A 15,784-nucleotide genomic window follows, 5' to 3' on the forward strand; every position below is an offset into this window, starting at 1 on the left:
AAGAGACAATTTATTATGAAACAATTGAGCTGAGAAATTCCTCTATTATCCTTGATATGTTTATAATTTCAGAGGCCCAGATTATGAGACCACAGACTGCACCAGTGTATCATGGGTACTGTCTAACACTCCTGGAAAAATTACAATAATTTGGTCATTTGTGTATGGAATTTTTCTGGAAATGAGACAGGCTCTGACATGTGGGTGGACACCTGCAGAAAATATACAGACAATTCTCTGCTGCTTGATTTAAGTGGATATAACTCAGGTACTACAATGCTGTTAATGCTGTGAAATTAATCAATTGTCCTTATGAAGAAAATGTAACTAGCTGGGATAAAAAAATAATAATGCTGTTTTCACATTACCACTTTCTCCTTTAGTTGAGAGCTCTCCACTTTGTGAACAATGCCACTGCCAACCTCACTGACCCACTCTACAAAACTTGAAATGTACTGACCGGCCTGCCCATTGCATTAGACAGAGTGATGGTGCTTTGGAAAGTTTCTCATGCTGTGGTAAGGTAAACTTGCACTTCAAGCAGTTCATCCACAGGATCAACCCCTGACATTTCCCAGGTCTCTGGCTCTGTGGTGGTCACCCAGCCCCATCTCAGAAAGGGCTGTTTCTGGACAACTGGAGCAGTGACTCATCACTGTTCCAGTACCTCAGAGGAAAAACTGGAGCCTGTGTTCACTCCAATAAGAGTCAGTCACATCTTCTGCCAATTTCCTAATATTCATGAGCACTTTCACATGCTTTGTCTGAAGGGATTTTAACATATGCAAATGCTAGTTGGCTGGACCCTAGAAAAGCCCTGTTTTAAGTGCATGAAAATAAGGCATTAATCTTCTTTGAGTAGATCAGCTGTATATTTCTATGTAGAGGAGAGAAACAGAGAAGAGCAAAAGCCAGTAAAGAGGGGGAGTGGTTCACGTTGCCAGGGACAACAGTATCAACACGTCTTTCAGACACACTCCCACCCTCTTTCAGAGCAGTGAGGCAGACAGGAAACATTCTCTTTGTGCCAGCCCAATCCCTCCATTTGTCCCTAGCCTGACGCTGGAAAATCTTCAGGGCATGAGAGATATCACTGGGCCTAAACCCCCCCCCCCCCCCCAAAAAGCATCTCTGTTCTCTATAGGGAGTTTCAGGTCCTGCAGCGGTGGTGGCAAAGCAGGATCACAGGAAGCAGGAGGGACACAACAGAGTGGGTGACAGCCCCCTCTCTTTCTCTCCCCAGACAGCCTTGCTTATCGCTTGCTCGCTGCAGTCTTTCTACCCAAGGAGGGGCCGGTCCTGCTATGTAATCGTATTTCTACCCTTTTAACGTCCTGTCTTTGATTTTATCTTTTTATCGTAACGTAACTTCCTGTCCTACTTTGACTGCCATCTAAGGAGCAAGTGCCCATTACATTTTTCCATGCATTTAGAATGAGTGCTAAAACATCTCAAGTGTTTTGAGGGTTGTGGCGGAAGCTTATACCACCGTGGCTACTTGGGAGCCATGGGGAAGTCTAACAGCAAACTCAAGCCTGAGGTTGTGGAGGAACTGACCAGGAAGACCTACTGTAAGTTCTCTCTCTTTCTATTCCCTTGAATTGCAGTTGTTAGTGAATCTTGTAACCACAGGTAGAACACACCCCCATTTTATCAACAGGATAAGTGGAAATTTGGAATTTAGTCACAAGTTCCAATGAGGTTGATCAGAAATACATTTCTGAAGACAACCGCATTATAATATCATTGACATGTTGTAGTGTGAAATTCCTAATATCTTAATATCAATTAGCCAAAGAATATCAAGACACAAACATATTGTAAACATAACATACAACTGTGTGATTGAAGACACCAGTTTGAAGCACATCACTGAGAAGTTTATCAATTAAGCGATAGATTTGGCTTGATGGAAAATAAATAAATCATTGAGCCTTCCCAAATTAAATAGGTTGCTTTGCCCAGTCTCCATCCAAACAGAAATTGCATGCAGAAGTAAAACCTGCCACATGCTGAATGATGTAGCCAGTTCTGCTCAAGATTGCAAACGGTAAAATGTATGTGTTCTATTCACCTCTCACTATTTGAAAAATTCAAAGACCAATTATTAATATCCATTTATTTTCTGTCATAACGATTCTGTTTTCTTCTGTAATCGTTTGAAACACTATTCATCACAAAAGTAGACTTTCATGTAAGACAAGTTCAACAAACATTGCGATGGCCTCATCTCAACTATACATGTTCCAGCAATAAAACTAAAAGCTTAAACAAATTAACTTTATTGTCCTCTCACGCCATTTTCAAATTACCTTACCCAAGCCATCAGCATGTATCTATTACCCTAAATCACAAAATTATTTTCTTCAACATCTCTAAAGCTAGATTTTTCTCATGATTTATATTTTTTAATATGATGCCTTATTTTATGAGAAACAATAGTTTAATGAACTTCCACGGTGTATTCAAACATAATTTTGTATTGCACTGTCACTTTGCACATTGAATTGCCATTTGTGCCACAGTGCATTGTCATTTGAATTGCAGATCCATTGCCAGAGTCAAATAAACGTCCACATTTGTCTTCCTCTTCAATTTTGCCCCTGTCCTTCAACCACGTTTGTAGCAATCAGCTGTCCCCTCATGTGAACACACTTAATATTATTGGTCATGGAGGGCTTGTTCTTGTCTGTAGTAAAACTATATTAGACTCACAATTGAACATATTGGGTACACACTAAAGACAGGTGCCAGTCATTGGAAGCTGGTCAGCTGGTCAGTTTGTCAGAATTACATACCGATATGTAGTTGATCCAAGTGTACTTAAGATAATGACATCAATTATGAGACAGTTTTAGACATGAGTGACTGCATTGCTTGACATAGTGAACTTTTTCCCATTAGTTTACCAATTCACTAGAAAGTATGTATTATTTATAAGCAGAATGTAATATAAGTGTACATGTGGGAAACAACTGACATTCACCACCATATGAGGGGAGTTGGGTGTGTGATAGCGTGTATCTGGATGAACACCCCCTGCAGAGGGAAAGAGAGGGTTTCACTGGGGCTAGTTTCCTGCTCTCACAGTGGGATTCACAAAGTGTATCCTAATTATGGGTGTGTGCTAGTGATGCTTGCTGGCGAGTGAGAACAGATGAAAAGGACTCCTTAGTTTGGAGGAATATCAAAACCTTCAGCCAGTAGTCAATCCATTAGTTGCCTTCGTAGTGATATGGTGAGTGAGGCTATGGCTTACACATTTATCTTAATCATAGCTTCCTCAAAATGATTAGATGCTTTTAGATGGGGTTTTGCTCTGTTGCCTTGACACCAAATATTCAGAGTAATTGTTAATAAAATACAAATTATTAGACATTTATGTAGAGCCATCCATTTGATTTATAATATACAGTAACTCATTTCTCAATAGTGACCTTTGGTAGAAGTATGCAAGGGTGATTGTCATTTGGTTACAGGGAAACCATTGCTTTTTTCTGCCATTGTCTCCAAGCATTCCCTCCCAGTCTGTAATCGCTTCTCTTTGACTGAGAAGTGTGATATGTAATTACGGTCCTCTTTCCTCTTCATTCTTCTCATTTCACTCTCTATCTGTGGTCTTTTGCTTCATTTTCCATTCCTCATTTATTTTCCCATCACATTGTAGCTTATCTAGCCTTATTTCTTATTATCTGCCTGTCCTTCTTATTGTATGAGACCCCTATCTGCTCTCCCTTATGAAAGCTAATCCCCTTTTCCCCTCCAACCCTTGAACAGGGAAGGGGAAGACCATCCACACGTGGCTGATTGAGGGTGCATAGGGCTCACAGCCCACTCTCAAATGGAGACGTGAATTTGTAGTGGATATGTATTAGAGATAGAGAACAGGGTTTCCTCATCTGTAAACACCTCATATAGAGCACTCAAGAGGGAAGAAACTGTCTTGGATCCAGTGTAATGTGTTCCCTAGACCTATTTAGCAGGGCTAAGCAGAATCGCAAGATTTCCCAATGTACTCCATGTGAGAGATGCTAGAGTACAGGACAAACTGTAAACATGCTTTTAACCAAAAGTTCTGGGAGAGGGACATAAATTGTTGCCAACATGACCAGGTTCTTAAACACAGAAGCAAATTATACCGGAAACATCAGTATCCACAAGCTGATGAACAGGCTTTATAATCCTAACACTAATCCTTTTCTGTTGTCTCTACAGTCACTGAAAAAGAGGTACAACAATGGTAAGTTTTCATAATTCTTTCATCAAGCTAATTCTTTCCAGCCCATTGTGCTATAATCTTTCTACATAATAAATGTTGAATATTCTACCCATGTGTCTTTGAGTCTGGTGACAGATGTAAACAGTTCAAATTTAATCATCTTTCCTTTCGAGGTTCCTTCCACCTTATTTATCTCAATAAAATACCATGCAGAAATATTTACACTATTTGTTCCAGCAACCTTCTATTTGAGTCTTCTGTTGCCATGGACACCGAACACAACACTTTGTATTTTCTCCACAAGATCTTGGATGGAAATAGAAAAAATTGCAGGCGCACAAATTGTCACTGTTGAACTGTTTTCAACAGCTTTCATAGCTGTTACCACCACAAGTAAAAATGTAGACAGTGCATAAACTGTGCCCTTCACAACAAACATTAAGATCACAATTCAAATTGGTGGCTGGTGTGCATTAGAACATGGAACTATTTGCTTGGCTTGTTGTACTGTGCATTAACATGGCTTTTGCATTGCACAGTGAGTGTAGTGCAGGATAAATGTACAAAGCAGATGAGTGATGTTTGACTGTTTGTAAAGAAATTAAGACCTAAGACGGTAGTGCTCTAAAGACTTTACACAGTTCGTACTGTAGTAATAATGGATGCAGCAGTAGATTTAGATCCTCCTATATAAAGTTTAAACTCACTTAGGGGTAGGAATATCTCTGGCATAGAACATTTTACTAAATGGCCAAGCACTCTTCTGGCCTAAACCATAGCCTCCTCGTGCCCTCACATAAACTATCCCCACGATGGAGCATGGTGGTGGCAACATCGTGCTTTAGGGTTTCATCTTAGGAGTAGGGGCAGGGAGACTGGTCAGGACTGAGCGAAGGATGAATGGAGACAAATATTGAGAGATTCATTTAAAAAACTCCATTAGTACACACAGCCTCAGACTGGGGCGAAGTCCATGTGTCGCCAGTGGCTTTCGGCCATTCCAAAAGCTGATGGTAATACACAGTCAAGACTATTGAAGTGGTTAAAAGTGTCTTTGCATTAACCCAAATGCAGGAGAAACGCAACTTATGACGAAGGGTTCAAATGAAGGGGGTGTTTAATGAAGGATCAGGGGTTGTTGAGAGGCGGGCAAGGCAGGAGAAAAGGGCTGGTCAGACGAGGCAGACAGTGCAGGTAGGCCAACGGGATAGGTAGGGCAGGTTGGGTTGACATTGGGTTGACAGGGCAGGGAGGTGTGACAAGCAGGTCAGGCAGGCTAAAGGTACAGGCAGGCAGGCAGACAGGGGACCAGGGAGTGACTTCAAACTAAAGGTGATTGATGTACAATATACGTAGACCACTTTTACATCTTCTCTATTGCTCTGCATCTCTTTCTTTTCCTTCCCCTGTTTTCCACTTTCCACAACTCTTTTTACCTGAATGATTTCTTCACAGGTATAAAGGCTTCATCAAAGACTGCCCCAGTGGTCAGCTAGACTCAGCTGGCTTCCAAAAGATTTATAAACAATTCTTCCCCTTTGGTGACCCAACCAAGTTTGCCACCTTTGTCTTCAATGTCTTTGATGAGAATAAGGTAACAGACTATGTCCAAGTATAGTTTAGGTCTTGTCTGTGGTTGTGTGTGTTTGTGCAAGTATGTGCAAGTGTATGGCTATGTTTGTCCAAACTGTTTTGATGTATATAATGGACACCACCTTTGTCTAGTGCTATTCATGAAATTAATGGAAATGCAATATCACACTACTTTCTTGTCTCCCCACTTGTCTCATATTGTCTTATTCTTATTTTTTGTTCTTACAACTTTTTCCCTTTTATTTCTGCCCTTTATTTCTTTACTGTACTTTTCTTTGACTCTCTCAACACTTTGTCTCCATCGTGTTCTACATTGTATATTTCTCTGCAGGATGGGCGTATTGAATTCTCAGAATTCATTCAGGCACTGTCAGTTACTTCCAGGGGCACACTGGATGAAAAACTACGATGTAAGAGAACACCATATAATCCACTACGTGACCTTAGTCCACCCACTATTTTGTTCACCTCTCAGTCAGGATACCTTTGTACATTTGAATTTATTCATGGCGTGGGTTGTTGTGAATTCCTTGGATGTGATTATAGGTTAAAAAAAAATAGCAAATTGCCTTATTTTGAATTGGTTTAATAAGCAAAAACACTACACTGTGTCACTACACAGAGTTAGTGGTGTGGGTTTTACGAGTAAAGTTATTATTATTTTTACAAATGGAAATAACAATTACATTTCCTAACATAACTGACTAAGGTGTTTAAATTACACACACACAAACATACTGTTATACATTTCCTTTTGGGCTTCACAGTGTTTGAGTAACTGCTGTGCAGAGATGTAATATCACAGAGATGTATGAAACATGTCTTGTCTGTTTATGTGAATGTAAAAACAAATGTAAAGACGTTTTCCCATGTGCTGCTTTTCCGGTTCCCACAGGGGCCTTCAAGCTTTACGATCTGGACAATGATGGCTACATAACGCGAGACGAGATGCTGAACATTGTAGATGCAATCTACCAAATGGTGGTACGTCTTTCCTCTTATTTCCTGCCCCTCAAATGAGTGAAATCAGTCTTCCAAGTGCTATTTAACAACAAAAAAACAAATGGTAATATCTTGTGAAGAATTGGTCATTGTGGGCCACATACAGTATGTCTTTATTTGTGCATCTGGGTTTGCGTGCACTCCTCAGGGAAACACAGTGGAGTTGCCAGAGGAGGAAAACACACCTGAGAAAAGAGTGGACCGTATCTTTGCATTAATGGACAAGGTAGAGAAACACAAACATGGTAGGAACACAAGTAGATCAGTTAGGAATACATACCAAGCAACTCGAAGCAGTTGTGCTGATCTGGTGGGAAGGTTTTTCTGTTCTGAGATAAAGGATCTGGCTCTCAATACTCTTCTACTGATTTGGAACACAGTGTTACGTTTTGAGAGTAAAACTGATATTAATGTAATAATCCACTACATTAAGTCCTTGGTTTATTTGTCTAAAGGTCCTTTAGTGGCTCAGCCAAAGGTCAGACTTGAACCCCATAGAATATGTATGGAGAGACCTTAAGATTGCAGATCCCTCCATTTAATATATCAGAGAAGCTGGGAGGAAAAAATGCTAAAATCTAGTTGTTCAAAGCTAGTAGAGGGATACCCATGACTCAAGGTTCTTACACGTTAATATAAACTACATCTCCCTTTATAGGTATCCGAAACGGCTGACATTTTGGTTCCATGGGATTCTTACTTGACCAAATCAGCATGCCAAATGTAATTAAAATGTATATAAAAAATTTGATGATTTGGCCCAGAGTTACCAGATTTAGGGTATATATACATGCAGTCAACAAACAATAATAACAATATTTTGGGGTGTTCCGTGTAGATTAATGCAAGAAAATACGACAATACTGAATACTTTCCAAAGGCACCCGTAGTCAGTATCTAAACAAAAAATTAAAATGTGTATGTCTTTTGTCAGAATGCAGATGGTATGCTGACTCTGCAGGAATTCCAGGAAGGCTCCAAAGCAGACCCCTCCATTGTCCAAGCACTATCGCTGTATGACGGGCTTGTGTAGCATAACATGCCCTTGGTTCTCCACACTGTAAGTACTGGTTGACTCCATCAAGAAAACCATGTTCACTTTCTCCAGGCACAGTTGATTATAATATATGGGAGGAAAAGTTTGCACTCTCTCCACCCAAATAGGGGGTAGAGAGAGTTGAGGTTTTTGACAGAATTTCTGGATCTACTGAATTTACGAAGAAGAAATCTGTCTTTTGGTCTTAAACTATTTTAGCTTGTAAACAATTAATTTGTATTTAAAGTATGTTGTAGAAAACTAATTCATTCTCTCTCCATCCTCTAGTGTGGACTGTTAAATATGCTCCTTGTCATCTGAAAGGGACAGATCTGTTGTCTGTTCTGCCCTCTTTCTGCCCATCTTGCCCTTCTCAGCTACTTAGAGAGCATATGAACATGGACTCAGTATAACTGAAGTAGTGTGGATCTTGGTCGATAATCATTCAAGACCACGGCTTCTATATAAACATCATGGGGGGAATATCCAGTGACATTAATATTCCTGCTTGAGAATTGTTTTAATTTACAAGGAAGAAAGCAGGGATCCAAACTGAATGTCACTGGAGAGTTGACAAAAACGCAGCTTATGAACTATGTTTTTCTATCTATTTATTTTGTTAATGAGTGTCAGTATGCCAATACAAGGAGCAGGCAACTGAAGCACATTGCTGCTGAGTACAAAATGATGCACCCACTGTCATTGGATGCTTAGGAAATACACACTTATTTGATGTGATTATGGCGTTTAATGTTTTATAAAGTAATGCCTTTAATGTTTTTTTTGCACAAAGTACAATTTCGTTGATTTTAAAACCAATGAAGACATTTGAATGGCTGCTGCTGTAACTTTTTGTACAGGTATTCTGTATGTTAAAGGCAGGGTAGGTACGTTTTGCCAAACCAGCTATTTTGGTTTGAGTTTGAAAGTATCCAACCCAAAATATTCCACCCTCTCTCTTCAAAGCCACTCCCCTAAAACACAAACACGCTGCCTGACTTCTGCATTGATACACAGGCAGAGAGCATGCAGGTAGATAGGTTCAAAGGTAAGTAGCCTGTTCAGTCCAATCATTGCATTTGTTCCAAAGCAATGATTCTTAGTTTATTACAGTCCTGCGACAGCCACTGTTAGCAGATTTATTTTATTTTACAGTCAGAGCATTTGATGTATTGATTGCTATCAGGATGTCAAGTTTATTTCAGCAAATGACACAAAGTGCTTCTCAAAAACATTACCTACCTTGCCTTAAAGAAGTAGTTGATTTATTTATTGTAATGTACAAAAGTCATGTTGACAATCTAAGCAAATCTTCAAGGATAGCACTGGTATTATACTACTGTTCTGCAAACACACTACAATCTGCGCTGATATTGCACACTGTATAACACCCTATGCTCCAGACTGATTTATCATGAAGAGAGAAAAAAAAATCTGTTGTCAGTTTCACTGTGTCAGTTCCTGTAAGTGTGTGAATTTGGGATGATGGATAAAAAAAATTAGGTTAAGGGTTACCGGTGTCTTACTAAGGCATATCATTTTCACAGTGTGAGGTGGGGTAAGACCCAAATGCACGAGAGTACGCAGCCATTTCGAAAACAAAGGGTTTATTACCGGAAAAAGACAGGAACACAGAAAGGGTACTCACATGACACAGGTCATAAGGACAAGACAAAGACTGGACACAAAACAGGAACCTAAATACAGAACCAAATGGCACACAGGTGGACACAATGACGCTAATGAGAACGAGACACAGGTGAAGACAATGACAGGGAAACACTAGGGCAGGGCAAAATCAAAAACAACAGGGGGACACGGCTGTGGCCGTGACACTCATGGCTTAGTTTCTCCTATTGTATTAAATGGCGTATAGCCACACACAGAGAATCTAAGGGGTGTATTTTTCTTGTTTTTAGATGTGTTATAACATTTGACTGATTTTATCAACATCATTATTTGCACCTTCCATAGAATGTCTGTAATTATCTCAGAAGGCACCTGGGGTGGCCCAGCATCTGGCATGCCCTATGTCTGAAGGGATCATTGTAACCTGTTATATTGGTTGACTGAAATGTATCAAATGTATTTAGTCACCATGGTTTATTATTTTATTGATTGTTTTAATAAACAAAAGTGGACTGGAGCAGAAAGAGGATCAACTGGAGCCAAAAGAGGATGTAGGGATCTATTCATTGGAGACAGAACAGTAAGGCAAGTGGAGGTCAGATGGCTTAGCGGTCAGGGAATCAGGCTAGTAATCAGAAGGTTGTCAGTTTGATTCCGGCCATGCCAAATGACGGTCTGTCTTTGGGCAAGGCACTTCACCCTACTTGCCTCGGGGGTATGTCCATGTACTTACTGTAAGTCACTCTGGATAAGAGTGTCTACTAAATGTAATGTAAGTGCATCAAAGAGAGGACAAATATTATTTTAAAGAATTGTAAATAAGTACATGGTAGAGGGTGTAAAGGTATAGGTCAAATATAACACATCTCAAGGAAGTTCATCACACATTTAAAAAAAATACATTTCATTTAATGTTTGTTTACCCATGGAAATCATTTGAGAGTTTCAGTTTATCAAGGGGAACCTGCAGATGAGCGGCAAACTGGAAATAAAACAGCAATTGTGAACAAACTGAGTCACACAGGGAGTAATCATTTATTCCCTTACAACACAGTCTACAAAAGCATTTAAAAAAACGTTTTACCCACATGTTTTACATTTACAAAGTAGGTCAATTATATTATTTTCCAAAATAAGTGCTTTGTGGACTATAGTCATCCATTTCCAATCCCTGAAACAGCACTGCCTAATGTTGTAATTAGCCCCCCTAGTGTTTTCTGTCTACCTGCAGGTGTGTCTCTGTGTGCATTTCAGACATTGTCGATTAGCCTACTGCACTTATTGTTTTGTAGAACAAATTAAGCATATAATGGTTCCGAAATGAAATTATTTTGGGGTCGTGACAATTACCAATTACAAATGTGGGTCCTGTAAAAAAGAATGGGCGCATGACAACTCCTCAAATGTGAAGCCAAAACATCGCGATCGCTCCCTGGTGGCTGGTAGGACCTCGATACCGCGGCTCCACCACCCGATCACAACTGCGCAGACTCTAGCCCCAAGTAACATCCCAAGCGCAAGATGGCAGCACCCGTATCCAGGATATTTTGGCTTCATTTTTGTGCAGTGATAGGAAGCGGAGACGCGTCGTCCATTCTTTTTAAAATCTATGGGTTTATTATCTGACCAGTTGAAAACATATGTCCTAGTGAACAATAAATAAACAGACCCACATTTGGTAATAAACAAACAAAAAAAACTGTAGGCCTGGTTGGTTGCCAAGCCTCACAAGTTGAACCTAAACGTTCTTATTATTTTAGCAATTTTCTGAAATGAGTCATTATGTTTACATAGTAGTATTCAATTATCTTGTTCATATTCTTGTATCTTTGGGAAAGAAAGATTAGTTAATTTTCAAGTTCAACTTGTTTATGTTAATACTGAAGAAATCAACCGGAAATGAGAATCTTTTACTGGCTTCTCCCGTCCTACATGTTGTTCACAACATGGCGCCGTTAGATTTAGATAAATATGTGGAGATTGCAAGACAGTGCAAATATTTACCAGAAAACGACTTGAAGGTAAGTTTTAATGAGTGTACATATTGTGATTAATTGTATTGAACAATAATTGTAGCAAATAATAGTTGTGCTAAAAGTAGCTAGGTCATTCAGAAGCTAACAGTTGAAGGAAACATTACAAACAGACAAGGCAGGGTAGCCATTAGCTATTAGCAAGCTTACTAGCTGTTTAGGCTAGTTAGAGCAGCTATTTTAGTTAATGAGTCTCTCTTGAATTGAACCATCCTTGCTGAATATCTACTAACTAACGAGCAAAGTAGCTAATTAAACGCTAGTATTAGCTGAGGGCAATTATTAACATCAAGTCATTGGTGAACTACGGACTTGCTCGCTAAATCAGACATATCCAGTGCATACCAAACGCTGTTAGATTGATTTAATCCAAAACTTACGGTACACAAATTTGCCAAGTAGTTTTGTAAGATTAGCTTTTAAACGATTTTGTAAATTGACTTCATGTTCCTAATGTTGCAGAGATTATGTGACTATGTGTGTGACTTGCTACTAGAGGAATCAAATGTTCAACCAGTCACCACTCCTGTCACTGTTTGTGGAGACATCCATGGTCAGGTAAGATCTCGTTCGAATTGGTTGCGTTATTTTACTTGTTTACCTCTCTCTTACACATTTTTGGAAGATCTCGTACTTCCACCACCAAATAAGTTCATAGTGTCTTTTAGAATTTTAGTATTCTGACATGTGATACATGCATCTGTCAAAAACACTTAACTTTCTGCTTATTGTTCTCAGTTTTATGACCTATGTGAGCTCTTCAGAACTGGTGGACAAGTTCCAGACACAAATTACATTTTCATGGTGAGTTAAACAATTGGTTATAATATAGATATATTATAATAGATCTGTTTGTAATACACTGTAGGTAGAGCAGCCTTTATTTATATTGGATTGTATCACTGCCATCTTACATTTTATTAAATATAAAGCATTTCTCTGCTTATCTGATTGTGCCGCAGTTGGCTGAAATAAATCATATGTATGTTCATTTATTTTCCCCAGGGAGACTTTGTTGATAGAGGATACTACAGTTTGGAAACATTTACACATCTGCTAGCCTTAAAAGCGAAGTGGCCAGATCGCATCACACTTCTGAGAGGGAATCATGAAAGCAGACAGATTACACAAGTGTATGGGTTTTATGGTAAAAATACAATATCTTCCAAATACAATGGACTTGAATATGTATTAGTTACTTCTAATTTACCGCTCCAAAAGCTTGAATGGCTAAAACATATCAGTTGTCATTGAACTGATGAGACCTGTACATAGATTTCTATTCATTAACCCTAGATTATTCAACTTTGCCCAGTGTCATGTACAGTGTGCATGTGCTATTACAGTATGTGTTTTTCATTTGATGAAAATGTTTATTACAAGTACATGGATTTGTGAATTTCTTGCAGCATATTTATGCTAAAAATAGAGGGAACATAGTCAGTATGAATGTTTATATTTGTTTCCATTTTCCAGATGAGTGCCAAACTAAATATGGAAATGCCAATGCATGGAGATACTGCACAAAAGTGTTTGACATGCTAACTGTTGCTGCTGTGAGTAAAACCAATCATTTACTTTCCCAGAAACTCTTACATTATCTTTTTTAATATACATAATTTAACTACCGACACTTAAGGTTTTCAAAATGGGTAATTAACTTTAGCTTGTATTCACAGTTGATCGATGAGCAGGTACTCTGTGTGCACGGCGGCCTTTCGCCCGACATCAAGACCCTGGACCAGATCCGCACTATTGAGCGCAACCAAGAAATCCCCCACAAAGGGGCCTTCTGTGACCTTGTGTGGTCAGACCCAGAGGATGTTGACACCTGGGCTATCAGTCCACGAGGGGCAGGATGGCTTTTTGGTGCCAAAGTTACTAATGAGGTAAACGCCATGAATTTGACTGTTTTTCCAATTTCCAATTTTAAGGAACAATTGAATTTGGGCCTCGGTCCCTTTAAAAAATGTGTTAAACCCCTGTTTCCAAAATAGATTTAAAACCATCCTTGGGATTATCAGAGGCACTAAATTATAGCTCTGATTACTTTTTTTTCTTTTCAGTTTGTTCACATCAACAATCTCAAGCTGATTTGTCGTGCACATCAGCTGGTCCATGAGGGTTACAAGTTCATGTTTGATGAGAAGCTGGTGACTGTGTGGTCGGCACCCAACTACTGCTACCGCTGTGGAAACATAGCATCAATCATGGTCTTCAAGGATGTGAATACACGAGAGCCCAAGCTTTTCCGTGCTGTTCCAGACTCGGAGCGGGTTATTCCACCCCGAACAACAACACCTTACTTCCTGTAGTTTTAAGATAATTTGTTTTCCCAGAAGGTGTTCCCTGCCCCCCACGACCATCTAACATGGTATTTGCTCCATACAGTTTAAGTCTAAACAGTCGTATCCCAGAACCTTTCAGTTGCAGACTTCCAGCAAGTTTTGTAAGTAGGAACGTGTTGTGAGCCATATCTGATGTTCTGGAGAAATCTTAACTTTGTCTTTGGTAAATCTGTTTATACCTATATATTCATTCATGGAATGAGTGTTTTAGTTGACTGGATCTCTCTTTGATCATGGCCGTTACCTCCTCCAAATTTTATTTATAATTCTTTAGAAATTTCTATAACATACTTATGAAAAAAATATCCAGTCTGGCTGAATCTCATTTAAAAAAATAATCCGAATGAGTTTTCACAAATTTAGAAGAAAAAAAAAGTTGTTGGTCATTTTCTGTTCCCATGTCAAAATACCACCATATACAAAATGACAAAATGCATCATTTTGTGAATGGTTGTGCATCTGGTATACCACTTAAGATTTTCAGTATAAGCAATTCAGTCCTTAATAATATAATATTTTAAGATCCAGTTAATGTTGGCCTGTACGTAGGAAAAGCATAAACATCTAGAAACAAATGTTTTTTGTTGCTGGCAGAAAAATATTTTAACTTATCTGTGGAGAATTGCACCCCAACATCCATTGTTCCACTTGTAATAACTTAAGTGAGATTTTACTCTATCCCGTTTCCTTTTATTTCAATATTAAAAGGAAAACATTTGAGGGGCAGGGCACAGTTTTTGGCATGTGGGTTGTAAAGGTTTTATACACAATTTTATGTCTTAGTTATCCTTATCTTATTATTTTAGACTGCCAATTACTTACCAATTGAAAATAAAATACTTAAAACTCAATGTACCTTTTAATTTGTATTATGTCAATACGTATATCCTGACATTAATTTGTTTGTGGTAACCCTGATTTGTTTGTTTGTGGTACCCCTATTTAGTTAAGACCTGTGGAGAGAGAGCTCAAATAAGAAATCCACTAAGCTACAAACCAGCTGCTTTGTTGTGATTATTAACTTGGAGTGAGCATTAAGAGGGTGTTGTAACACAGTCAGTTTCAACACTGCTTTAATGCTGAGTTTGTAATAAATCAACAAAAGTTTGGACACTGAAGGAATTGTTATTTAATCAATTTACATGGTTTAAGTGACTTCCATTGCTGCAGGACATTTGTAAATTGCGAACCCATTCCCTTATATTATTTTGTATTTGTAAAACTTAAATGTACATAATTTTTCTGTTTTGTTTGATGACCCTAACATTTTGTTCTGTCCACATGAGCACATCAAGAAGTAGCAAGCTCAACACCCCAGTAGGTTTTATGGATGAAATCATCTACCAAATAAAACATTTGGCTGTTGAAACAATCCACAACAGGTACAGGACAAGAACATTATTCCTACCACTTAAGCCTCCTTGGTCGGTTTCTTGAGGCATGGATATAGTGATCCACAAACAGGCATTCAACATGAACAATGATTTTACAAATTTAGCCTACTCTCAGGGGTGAAAATCTCATATATACTTTGGGTGGGACAGTAACATGAATTTATCTGAAGAGTAATATTTGAGGGGACACACAGAAAGTAATGTTGTAACACATGACATACTATTTGGGGGACAAATCATATTTTGCCTAGGATTGTTGGGTTGTATCACCCCGGGATTTCCGCCAATGCCTTCTCTTGCTCACCAACTGCATCACGAGCACTATCTATAATTCCAGCAATATGTGTGTCACCTACATCCCAGGTACTGGGCAGTATCTATAGTTACAGGAATCTGTGTTTGTGCTGTAGACCAACATATGCACTGTGCAGTCGTTTCACAAAATCCCCCACTGCACCTTTAAGGACTCCGGCGCTGTATGACCTTTATTTTGAAATTCGAATCCAGATGCAGCAAGGTATGCTGTGCTC

The 15,784-nt window shown here is 38.9% G+C and overlaps 2 protein-coding genes across 3 annotated transcripts; both read left to right on the forward strand.

The window, feature by feature from the left end:
• The first annotated feature begins 999 nt into the window (after nucleotides 1-999).
• ncs1a (neuronal calcium sensor 1a) lies at nucleotides 1,000-9,996 on the forward strand. 2 transcript variants are annotated; one of them, XM_047045208.1, is made up of 9 exons: nucleotides 1,000-1,210; nucleotides 1,434-1,571; nucleotides 4,216-4,240; nucleotides 5,675-5,813; nucleotides 6,144-6,222; nucleotides 6,708-6,796; nucleotides 6,963-7,040; nucleotides 7,749-7,874; nucleotides 8,139-9,996. In XM_047045208.1, the coding sequence occupies exons 2-8, from the start codon at nucleotides 1,508-1,510 to the stop codon at nucleotides 7,845-7,847; spliced, it is 573 nt and encodes a 190-aa protein (XP_046901164.1). In that variant the 5' UTR covers nucleotides 1,000-1,210; nucleotides 1,434-1,507; the 3' UTR covers nucleotides 7,848-7,874; nucleotides 8,139-9,996. The 2 variants fall into 2 exon arrangements, with proteins under 2 accessions (XP_046901164.1, XP_046901163.1); XM_047045207.1 differs by having other exon boundaries at nucleotides 1,008-1,306.
• A 1,385-nt stretch (nucleotides 9,997-11,381) lies between these two features.
• Nucleotides 11,382-14,711, forward strand: LOC124484324 (serine/threonine-protein phosphatase 6 catalytic subunit). The gene is made up of 7 exons (XM_047045206.1): nucleotides 11,382-11,500; nucleotides 11,975-12,070; nucleotides 12,251-12,316; nucleotides 12,518-12,659; nucleotides 12,989-13,068; nucleotides 13,192-13,401; nucleotides 13,579-14,711. The coding sequence occupies exons 1-7, from the start codon at nucleotides 11,426-11,428 to the stop codon at nucleotides 13,825-13,827; spliced, it is 918 nt and encodes a 305-aa protein (XP_046901162.1). The 5' UTR covers nucleotides 11,382-11,425; the 3' UTR covers nucleotides 13,828-14,711.
• Nucleotides 14,712-15,784: the final 1,073 nt, after the last annotated feature.

This window comes from Hypomesus transpacificus, chromosome 22 (assembly GCF_021917145.1).
Source record: "Hypomesus transpacificus isolate Combined female chromosome 22, fHypTra1, whole genome shotgun sequence".
Classification (NCBI taxonomy): Eukaryota; Metazoa; Chordata; class Actinopteri; order Osmeriformes; family Osmeridae; genus Hypomesus; species Hypomesus transpacificus.

Bases quoted from the DNA above. Each gene is read 5' to 3' on its own strand.
- LOC124484324 (XM_047045206.1), top strand. From the start codon at position 11,426: ATGGCGCCGTTAGATTTAGATAAATATGTGGAGATTGCAAGACAGTGC. The intron at 12,317-12,517 runs GTGAGTTAAACA...TATTTTCCCCAG, and splicing joins ACACAAATTACATTTTCATG to GGAGACTTTGTTGATAGAGG. The intron at 13,402-13,578 runs GTAAACGCCATG...TTTTCTTTTCAG, and splicing joins GTGCCAAAGTTACTAATGAG to TTTGTTCACATCAACAATCT.
- ncs1a (XM_047045208.1), top strand. From the start codon at position 1,508: ATGGGGAAGTCTAACAGCAAACTCAAGCCTGAGGTTGTGGAGGAACTG. The intron at 5,814-6,143 runs GTAACAGACTAT...ATTTCTCTGCAG, and splicing joins ATGTCTTTGATGAGAATAAG to GATGGGCGTATTGAATTCTC. The intron at 7,041-7,748 runs GTAGAGAAACAC...GTCTTTTGTCAG, and splicing joins TCTTTGCATTAATGGACAAG to AATGCAGATGGTATGCTGAC.